This window comes from Grammomys surdaster, unplaced genomic scaffold (assembly GCF_004785775.1).
Source record: "Grammomys surdaster isolate TR1022 unplaced genomic scaffold, NIH_TR_1.0 126198, whole genome shotgun sequence".
Classification (NCBI taxonomy): domain Eukaryota; kingdom Metazoa; phylum Chordata; class Mammalia; order Rodentia; family Muridae; genus Grammomys; species Grammomys surdaster.
The window spans coordinates 259,524-271,177 of NW_021621003.1; the positions used below are offsets into that span (position 1 = coordinate 259,524).

An 11,654-nucleotide genomic window follows, 5' to 3' on the forward strand; every position below is an offset into this window, starting at 1 on the left:
GTTGTGCACCCTAAACATGGGTATAGTCAGACAGGTGTGTTATGAGGGCTATGATGCTCAACCTGACACGTACTGTGTTTGCCTGCTGGAAGGATCCAAGAGGCTGTGCCTCTGATGTGTTGCCCAGCATCAATTGTTTAAGTGGTCCCAAAGAAGAACAAGTATCTTGTACCTAAGAGCATTTTTCAATGGGTTCTAGGTAACAAGTGAGTTAGATAACTACTAAGTAATGTTTTAAGTTCCTCACGTGTAGTTTTAGACATATTATGCATTCCCAGGACTGTAATATTTTTGTCTTTTATGACTACAGAGCAGAGTCTATGGATAGATGGAGAGGCTTAACCATTCCAGAGTACCGGAGTTTGTGTTACTTGGACTCACTGATTCTCCTGAGCTTCAGATATTCTTCTTTGTGGCATTTTCCATTTTCTACTTAATGACAATGCTTGGGAATAGCTTAATTCTGTTCACTGTCCTGTCCACTTCACATCTCCACTCCCCCATGTTCTTCCTTCTCAGCAACCTTTCTCTGATTGACATATGCCTCTCCTCCTTTGCAACACCGAAGATGATCATGGACTTCTTTGCTCACCACAAGACCATTTCTTTTGAGGGATGCATTTCTCAAATCTTTCTTTTGCATCTTTTCACAGGAACTGAAATTGTACTGCTGATTTCCATGTCTTTTGACAGGTATATTGCCATATGCAAACCACTCTACTATTCAACAATTATGAGTCAAAAAGTTTGTGTTGGACTTGTGGTAACTTCTTGGATGGTAGGCTTCCTACATACAATGAGTCAGCTAGTTTTTATCCTCTATTTACCCTTCTGTGGTCCAAATGTAGTAGACAGCTTCTTCTGTGACCTTCCTTTGGTAATCCAACTGGCTTGTATAGATACATATGTTCTTGGTATCTTCATGGTCTCAACCAGTGGTGTTATTGCTCTTATAAGTTTTCTGATTTTGCTCATTTCCTACATTGTGGTGCTTGTCACCATCAGGGACCACTCCTCAATTGGATCGTCTAAGGCTCTTTCCACATGCACATCACATTTCATAGTTGTGCTCATGTTTTTTGGACCATGCATTTTCATTTACGTATGGCCTTTCACAAACTTTCTGATGGATAAAATTCTATCTGTTTTCTACACCATCTTCACCCCTTTTCTGAATCCACTTATCTATACTTTGAGAAATCAAGAAGTGAGAATAGCAGTGAAGAAGAAAATAAGTAACCAATATTTCTCTTTTGGGAAGATAAATCCAAATTACACAGTGAGAACACTGGAAAGATCCAGAGAGTAAGGTTTTATAACAGAATAAGAGATAATTAACCTATGATCTGCCTCTCTAAACATTTCATCTAAATTTATGATACTAAGGAGTCAGGGTTGAGAGATGCAACAGTTTGCTTAAAAACTAGTGCTGTTTTTGTTAGATTTTGTGATTATGGATACATTTGACAATGTGTTGAAGTTTATAATGTATTTTCATAGAAAAGTTATGTTGCCATAATTTTGAACACTGATTCATTTTCTTGTATACATGAAATATATACACATACATACCAGGGTTAATACTCTGTAAGAAGTTTAATATAAACTATTCTTGTTTGCTTATCCAGAGCACTTCTCTTTGACTATCTTGTGACATTTTATGGTGTCCATTTTAATTTAAAACTTTGATTAGGATTTTGAAACATTAACAGGCTTTATTCATAACATTAGAAAATATATTTGGAAATTTGATATCATGAAATAATTATTTTAAATAAAACTAAACAATTTTGAGTCCTGATACAAATTTGAACCTAATAAATTAATACTTTAGCAATCTATATTCTCAGTAAGTATGAAGATTACTACTATCAGATGAGTGATATAGCAAATAATGAATTAATTGAGGGTCTGTGATAGTTAAATAATAGAAAGTAGACTACTGAAATAGACTGGCTTTTAGAACTTATCTGTGAATAATAGGTATAACAGACCCATTTACTCTTAATTTTTTGTGTGAGAACACTATTAACTGCTGAATTCATGATACACTTTATTTTTTAAGTAAATTAGTTCAAACTATTCTTAAATTTTTATAAAGCTTACATTTAGTTTTCAATATCATATGTTTAGTCAGAAAAACTGAAATTAATTTCTAAAATACATGGTTCATTTCTACCCAACTTGGTTTATTACCAATAACGTTAAGTAGATTCTTTTTTTATCTAACATGATCTTTGAATTTCAAATAGATTATCCATCTTCTAAACTACTGAAGAACCAAAGGCACAAAGAATTTTTCCTAATCCAAGGCTATTCATGATAACAAGCAAAGCACATTATGGAGACCAGCAAGGCTCCTGAGTTAGATCCTGGAAGACTCATTTTACCTTTTTAACCCTTTTTTATCTCTAGTATGGGAATTATGAAAAGTAGATTAAAATGTTTATGATAATATTTTATGTAAAGTAGACATGTGATTTCTATTTTCTTGAATTACCTCAACTATGTTTTAATTTTAATCAAGGTACTTCCGGAAGTAGCTTTATTCTGGGAAAAGCAGTAGCAAAATAACACTTAATGCTCTAATTTCGTTCTATTTTTAAACTATGGTCTGTTAAAACAGATGATAAAACACTCTGGTTTTCATTTATAATCTAGAATGTGTGATAAAGCTATGTTAGAATGCCTAATGTTTTGATGCACCATGAGATTGTTACTCCCTGATTTAACGGATATAAAAAGAGTTATGAAAGCAAACTGTCACCAGAGACTAAGAATCCTGTAAAAACATAAGCTCTTGCCTCAAAGAAGCAACAACTTCAAAGATACATTTTTAATATCTAAAGTTTATTTGGATATATATATATATATAAGTTTATAAAGAAATGCAGTGTTAAGATCAGATATAAAGCTAAATATTTAATTTGAGAACTAGAGCAAATATGTAGTTATTTTGTTGCCTCAGGTAAGCAAAACTTACAAAAATATTAGTATACTTTTGCATCATTTCTATTATTATGCAAAATATCTTCATTTAAAATGTGAAGTCTAGCTCTAAATAACCCTTGCTTAGTTCGATAATTCATTGTTAAGCACCTATTGTACTTCAAGTCCTTCCTGGGTGCTACAGGACCATTCAAGTGCAGGATCTTTTTCTTTGTTACAGAGAGATGTCTATTCAGTAATTAGATATGTCTGTTGTAAATTTGAATTGAAACTCCAGAAGTTTGGCCTATTTCTAAAACTTTGAGCAATGTTTTAAAATTTTCTTTAGCCTTGGTTTCTTCACCTATAAATTTGTAGTAATTGTATGTAACAACTATTGATGCTGAAACTAAACAAAAATTTGTGTAGGGTATTTAGCAGTAATAAATACTAAGTAATAATATTGTTACTTTTTCTGTTGTGTTAAAAAAGGATAAAACTGCAGGAACTGAAATAGAAGAGTCTTACTTGAATTTACCTGACATAGTACTATATTAGTAAGAGTATATTATTTTCTGTAATATTATATATATGCCAATTACTTTTGTCTATGTTCATTTGTACATTTATTGTTATATTGTACAGCTGTGTTTTTCTAAACAAATACTATATTTTGCAACTTTAAATTGAAACACATTCCATAACTGTACGGAAAAGGTCAAATAAGTATACTGTGTCTGACAGGTCAGTATCTTTACAGCATTTTCTTTGTTTCCGTTTCTTTCCTTTCTTTGTTTTTTCTTTGTTTCTTTGTCTGTTTCTTTTCTCTTTCCTGTTCTTTTCTCATATATTATTATATTGCCCCTTCAATTTCTCTCCACCTAGTCTCTCCCTGCAATCTCTGCTTTTCCCAAAATCTACCCCTTCCACCGGCTTTCCTCAGAAAAGAATAGGCCTCATAGGAATATCAACCAAGTAAAATATAGCAAGCTACAATAAAACCAGGCATATACCCCACATCAGAATTTGACAAGGCAACCCAGTAGGAGGAAACATGTTCATCAAGTAGCCAAAAGAGTTAGGGGCAGTACCTGTTCCCACTATTGAAATTCCTACAAGCTACTCAGCCATAACACAGAATTCTTACAAGAGGAGTCTCTAATGGATGAGATGCACTTGAAGAAATGATTAAAAACACAAGAGACAACTCACACTGGAGAGGATAAGGAACTGGGAAACACTCCTCTACTGTTAGTAGGAGTGAAAACTTGGCACTTTGGAAGACAATATGGCAGTTTCTCAGAAAACTGGAAATCAGTCTCCCTCAAGACCCAGCTATACCACTCATAGACATATATACCTAAAGGACACTCATCCTATCACAAGTATACTTGCTCAACTATTTTCACAGCAACTTTATTTGTACTAGGATGAAACTAGAAACAATATAGATGTCCCTCAACTAAAGAGTAAATAAAAATGTGGCACAATTGCACAATGGAGTATTATTCATCTGTTTAAAATCATGACATCATGAAATTTGCAGGCAAATAGATGGAACTAGAAAAATTGTTTCTGAGTGAGATAACCCAGACCCAGAATGACAAACATGGTATGTACTCAGGTATAAATGGATATTAGCTATAAAGTAAAAGACAACCATGGTACAACCCACAGATTCAAAGAGGCTAAGTAACAAGGAGGGCTTAAGGGGGGGGGGATGTAAAGATCTTCATGGGAAGGGGAAATAGAATTCTTTTTTATTGTTACTGTTTGTTTCAACTTAAATGTGTGTATTATATTACATTCTGACTGTAATTTCACTCCCTCCACTTCTCCCCGCCTCTGTCCCTGACCTAACCCATCTCCCATATCCACTCCATCTCCTTTTCCCTTGAGGAAAGAGCATGCCTTCAAGAAATATCAAGTGAAAATGGCATAACAAGTTACAGTAAGACTAGGCACAAAGCCTCATATCAAGGCTTGATGAGGCAAGCTAGTAGGAGGAAAAGAGTTCAAATAAAAGTAACCATACTGAGAAAGTTTAAAATATGATTTCTATATTTTGTCTCTGTTCACACATTCAAAGACAGTAATGTAGGTGTTTTAAGTTTTATATAATATGATTCATTTAAAATATTAACTGTGAATAAATGATGATTTAGGCATGGAGAGTTTCAATTTCCAAGAGTATGAAAAAGTAGTTAAAGGATGTGGTAGAAAGTACTTCATAGGAGAAATTCCAAGTGAGTATTTCCTCTGAATTATAAGTCTCTCAATCTAGAGAATGAGTGAGTAGGTATGTAGCTTATTTCTGGGTAACAATTTCTGTTTTAAGCATTACCCCAGAACTGCACAGACTGGTCATTGTCCTGAACTCATATGATGTATCAGAGCAGCCATTTCATAACACGTCACATATTCACATATATGAATCATTTATTATCCTTGATTTTCTCTTCAACCCATTATAAAATATCTGTTGTTGAACAATGAAGGTGCATCATAATTAGAAGATATGCATTGAAGATAAAAATAGATTTATAATATAGTTAATAAAAATGTTCACAGGCTTGTTCTATATTTTATTCTCATTCACTACCCTTTATAATTCCTAAAAAAGACCTTTAAATTTCTTTTTCACTTTTGTCTGTTTGTGTATGTTTATTGTATTTAATACTAAGTCTCATTGAGGAAATTTGAATGATGTATATATAAATATATATATATATATATATATATATGTGTGTGTGTGTGTGTGTGTGTGTGTGTGTGTGTGTATGTATAAGCACATACCTAACACTAATTCAAACCCTAGAGGACAACCTACTACTACCACTTTTGTAATTTTAACTGCATTTTAAATACTTAACTTTATACACACAATAATCATAATTCCTATCCCTCATTGAAGAGACATATTTTTTATAGCAGAGAAAGGCTATCACAGAACTCTACCACTGGTCTAAAGGCAGGGAACAACTAGCCTCAGGGTGTGCCACTTTATCCTATACATCCACAACATTGTATTATACATAAAGATCAGAGGACAACTTAGAAGTGGGGTTGTAAAGGTTGTAAGAGCCAGAGAACCAGTATACTGTTTACAACAATGACAATGGAGCTGTATCCATGAAATTTAAATAATATTGCTGCCTAAACAAGACAAGCATAATGACAAGACCAGTTGGCATATCAAAATGTTTGGAGAAAATCTACAGGGCCCTACCCTAGATGAAGAACTGTAGACAACGGCTCAAGAAAGATGGAAAATCAACTTTTTCTAGGGTTTAGCTCACACACAGACACACACACACATACACACACACACACACACACACACACACACACACACACGTTACTCATTTCTTCACCCTTACTTTGCTTCCTAATACCCTAGTCAATTCTTGCCAAGTCCCCACTTCTATCACATCTATGACTATTTTGTTTCTTTATTTTTTTTAGTGACAAAGTGAGATTAACCAAGGCCACTCATGAAACTCCTGACTGCATTATAAGTGACTTATCAATGGCTACATAACTGAAGACAGCTCCCTAGTTTCTAGCAGCTCTCCACTGCCATTAACTTCCTTGGAGGAGTGCTGTCCTATGACCACCTCCTCCTCTTTGTCTATGACTGAATATCTTATGCAAACACTGTGCAGGGAACAAAAATGTGTGAGTTCATGAGTGCTATGGCCATGTGATGTTCAAAAGACAGCATGTCAGGTCTTCTTTCCTACTGTTTGGTTCTTATGTTAGTTTTGTTCACTGTTTCACAAAGGTCCCTGATCCTCAGAAAAGGTGATATAGGAACTCTAGCTGAGTACTCAACAGTCACTTGTTATCAATACCTTGATCATTCATAAGTTTCTTCAGTAAATGCCATTCACTAAAATGAAAGCACTCATTTGATTAAGACTGAGAAGTGTTGTCGCTTATAGGTATAAATATAAATATTTAACATGAAACTTGACAACATGCCCATTTAGTGAAACAAAAATAGTAGGTCAACCCTGGTGTCCATGTCCTGCCAGTCATGGATGTACAGTGTGGGCATGAGCCTTCCCCCTTTTAGGCACTAACCCGTTATATTTTACATTACAGCCTGAATACAAATATATTGCTATATTTTTCTCCAGCTGGCTGAACAAGGCTAATTAATAGAAAGGAAGCTTCCAAATCAGTTTCAGATTTTTTTCTCTGCATTCTACAACTAAGGTATGTCGTGTCTTTTAATGGCAGGAGGAACCATAATCAGTTAGAAAACTTCCTTAACTTTTTCATGATTTCAGTACTTGGTCAGGATTGATAATGAATATACCACTGTGAACATATTTTATAACTTTGTCAGTCAGATAACACCCATCTGATAATGAGCAGCCCAGGTCTCATGCTAACTTGGTAGACCCCTTTTGAAATGATCAGTTTCCACTAAGGCCCAGTAGCAGGCCAAGATCGTTCTTTCAAACAGACAATAGATTTCTACAGATTATGGTAGAGCTTTGGTCCAAAATCCCAAGGACCTCTTCTGTGCTTTACTATAATGGTCTGCCAAAGGCTCCAAGCAGCATCTTCAATCTGCCACTCCTACCACAAATACCACCGATTCTGCTGGAGCCTATGGTCCAAGTGGAAGAGTATACTGCACATCAGCCTGCACTTGCTGAAAGGCTTTGTCTTGTTCTAGGCCCTACTCAGTGCTAGCAGCATTCCAGGTTACTTGGCATATTGGCTAGCATAACATACACAATTGAGGAATCCAAGAAGGGGCACTAAATGTGTTTCTTTCTGAGGGGTGGGAAGAACCAGGTTCAATAGCTTATTTTTCATCTTAGAAGTAATATCTTTGTATAACTCATACCACTGGATTCCTTAAAATTTTACTGAGGAAATAGGGTCTTGAGTTTTTGTTGGATGTGTTTTATATCCTCTCATGCACACATGTGTTACCAACAGGTTCAAAGTGGTTGATAGCTCCAGTTTACTTAGTCTAATCAGGATGATGTCATCAATGTACTGGGCCACTGTAATATTTTGTGGAAGAGACAATCAAGATCACTGCTAAATAACTTATGACATAGGGTTAAATTGTTAGTATACCTCTGAGACATACTTATGTAAGTATACTGTTGGCCTTGACAACTGAAAGCAAATTGCTTTTGATGGTTCTTCTAGACAAGTACTGAGATAAAGGCAATTACTAGATCAATAGCTGCATATTGTGCATCAGGAGATGTGTTAATCTGCTCATGTAAGGACACAATATCTAGTACAGCAGCTACAATAGAAGTCAATATTTAGTTAAGTTTGTGATAGACAAACTTTGTTATTTAGCAGACTTGTGTTAAGGAAAGCACAATGAAATAGAAGGCAATGATTGGAAAGTGGGAAAGGAAAATTAATGTGAAAGAACTTTCTAAAAAACATATAGAATCTTTCTCTCTCTTTCTCTTTTACTCTCTCTGTACAAACACACACACACACATACATACACACACACATACACACACATACACACACACATACACACACACACCACACACACACACACACAGACACACACACACACAGACACACACACACACAGACACACACACACACACACACACACACACACACACACACACACACACTTCCCCAAGTAGACACATTATGCCACCCAGATACCCAATAAAAAATCCCAGTGCTAGGAATGAGTTATAACTTGCTGAGTCATTGAAAAAAGAGGTCTCAGAAAACCCTCAAACATCATAGGCTATTGCCCAAGGCTGTTAGTATTAACTTCTTAAAATGAAGTTATGCTGCCACTTAGACAGTAATATAGTGGATAATTGAAGCCTAGTTTCTAGAATATTGTATGTGCTCTGGTTCAGTATCAAATATATGGTAATGTTTCTCTCATAGTCATATTTTATGAGTTCAGTATCAAAGGATAAAAATCAGACTTGTACCACACATCATGATCTCTGTGGCCTTTTGCTCTGCTGGCCCAGAACTCTTGGACCTACAGGGAAAATGAGTCAGAAGCTTAGAGGTTCTCCTGCCCATTTTGAGCTCATGATTAACTTGAAGTCTAAGAAAAGACTCACTCACAGTGTTAGGAAGGAGGAATTATCTAGACTATTAGGGGTAGGAGAAAATCGACTAGTGTTCCACAATGGAGGAAACAAAGAGCATCTCTGAAATGCAAAAGATACTTTGTGGTGCTTCATAGTGTAGCCATATCAATTAAATAACAATTAAAGTTGATAAATACAAATCTATGAGAACCAAATCCAAACAGAATAATAAATGTCCCAGACACATTAGAAATGAAAGTGTGGGTCATCACTCAAGGTAAGAAGCCAATATAAACATGTGAGAGAGAGAGAGAGAGAGAGAGAGAGAGAGAGACAGAGAGAGAGAGAGAGAGAGAGAACTATTCATGAATTTATGCACAAATAAAATTAAGTACAAATTTAATTGATAAAACAGATTGCTATAGGAAACAGTATTCTGGAAGTATAAATTTTCACAAGGTTTTGTGAAGTGCAAAAATTTAGGGAATTCATCATTATCAGAAAATCCATAAGCAAAATGTTTTGGAGTTCTTTAATAGAAGCCAGAGTATAAAATTTACCAGCCTGAGTAGTCATAGACCTTGTAAATAGGTAGCCTTGGCAGATAATACCAACTAGATAAGGACAAGTGAGTCATAGGTAGCATCATAGTGACCTGTCCCATGAACCTTCACCCAGCCAATACCCTGTTCTGAATGATATCTGTACTCCCCCTGAACACTCACGTTCCGGTGTCATCCCCTTCCCCATGTCCTGCATTTTTGTGTTTATAATCCCTGTGTGAATAAGTAAAAATTATGATTGATTTAATAATAAAAAAAAGAAGCCAGAGTATAACTAACATCATTAAATTATGGGAAAATAAACTCACAATAATAGTTTAGACATATAAAACAGAGAAAATAATTTCACCTTCTTGATAGAGAAAAAGTGCTTCTCATAATGTAGAAGAAAAGAATTCACTCTCAAAATGTGCCCTCTAACTTCTGTGTGTATCATATGGCACATGTATGCACAAGCACTCCCATAAACAAACAAATAATAGAATGTGAATAATAAAGATATATCTTAAGAGAATGTATTGTTTAGCAGATACTCATTTCAGATAGGGGTAGATGCTTATACTCATAGAGGTCAGTGGAAGCCAGAGTGTCAGGATTTCAAAGCCAGTACTAGCTACGTCATGAGTTAAAGGCCAGCATGCTCATTTCAGATTCTATAATTTGGGTTCTCATTTTCTTTCCTGCGTTTAATTGAGCCAAGGGACTGTCAATTTTGTTTATCTTATCAAAGAACAAGTTCCTTTATTCATAGGTTCTTCATATTGTTTTTCTTATTTTTAATATATTAATTTCTGCTCTGAGTTTTTATTATACTTTGCTAGTGAGTGGATTTAGATATGGTTTGTTTTTGTTTTTCTTAGATCACAAAGTCACTAATTTGTAATTTTTCTTAATTTTTTAAATATAGCATTCAGAGTTATAAATTTCCCTAGTAGGACTGTTTTTAATGTATCCCAGGGAGTTTGTTGTGTGGTATACTCATTTTCATTCAGTTCCAGGAGAATTTTTTATTTATTGATTTTTTCTTTGATCAGTTCATCATTTGACAATTAGTTGTTTAATTTTCATGATTGTGATGGCTAATCTTGATTTTCTTTTTTTTTTCCTTGATATTTTTTTTCTTTTTTTTTATTGGATGTTTTATTTACATTTCCTATGTTGTCCCCTTACCCCATCCCCCACCCACCCTGGAACCCCCAATCCCCTCACCCCTCCTCCTTCTTCTCTGTGGATGTAACCTCTATCTACTCCCCCCCACTCCCACCTCCCCACCCTCAAAATTCCCACCCCCTGGGGCATCCAGCCTTCATGAGGTCAAGGTTCTCTTCTTCCATCTATGCCCAGCAGGGCCCTCCACTCTTACATATTCAGCTGAAGCCCTGGATCCCCCCCCTAAGTGCTCCCAGGCTGGTGGTTTAGACCCTGGGAGCTGTGGTTGGTTGGTATTATTGTTCTCATGGTGCTGCAAATCCTTTCAGCTCCTTCAGTCTTCACTCTAACTCCTCTATTGAGAAACCCATGATAAGTTCAATGGCTAGTTGTGAGCATCTGCCTCTGAATATGTCAGACTCTTGAAGACCTCTGAGGAGACATCCATAACAGGCTCTTATCAGCATGCACTTCCTGACTTCCACATCAGCATCTGCCTTTGGTGACTGCACATGGGATGGATACTCAGGTGGAAAGGTCTTCAGACAGCCCCTCCTTCAGTTTTTGTCCCTTGCTTTGTCTCCATATTTGCTCCCTTGAGTATTTTGTTGCTCCTTCTAAGAAGAACTGAATCAACCCCACTTGGTCTTCCTTCTTTATGGGCTTCATGTGGCCTGTGAGTTGCATCTTGGGCATTTCAAGGTTCTGGGCTACTATCCAATAATCAGTGAGTGAATACCATGTGTGTTCTTTTGTGATTGGCTTACCTCACTCAGGATGATAATTTCTAGTTCCATCCATTTACCTAGGAACCTCTCTAATTCATTGTTTTTAATAGCTGAGTAATACTCCATTGTGTAAATATACCACATTTTTTGAATCCATTCCTCAGTTGAAGGACATCTGGGTTCTTTACAGCTCCTGGCTATTATAAATAAAGCTGCTATGAACA

At 35.7% G+C, this 11,654-nt stretch overlaps 1 protein-coding gene across 1 annotated transcript; it reads left to right on the top strand.

The window, feature by feature from the left end:
- The first annotated feature begins 328 nt into the window (after window positions 1–328).
- Window positions 329–1,309, top strand: LOC114613272 (olfactory receptor 4K2-like). Its single transcript, XM_028758522.1, has one exon. The coding sequence runs from the start codon at window positions 329–331 to the stop codon at window positions 1,307–1,309; it is 981 nt and encodes a 326-aa protein (XP_028614355.1).
- Window positions 1,310–11,654: the final 10,345 nt, after the last annotated feature.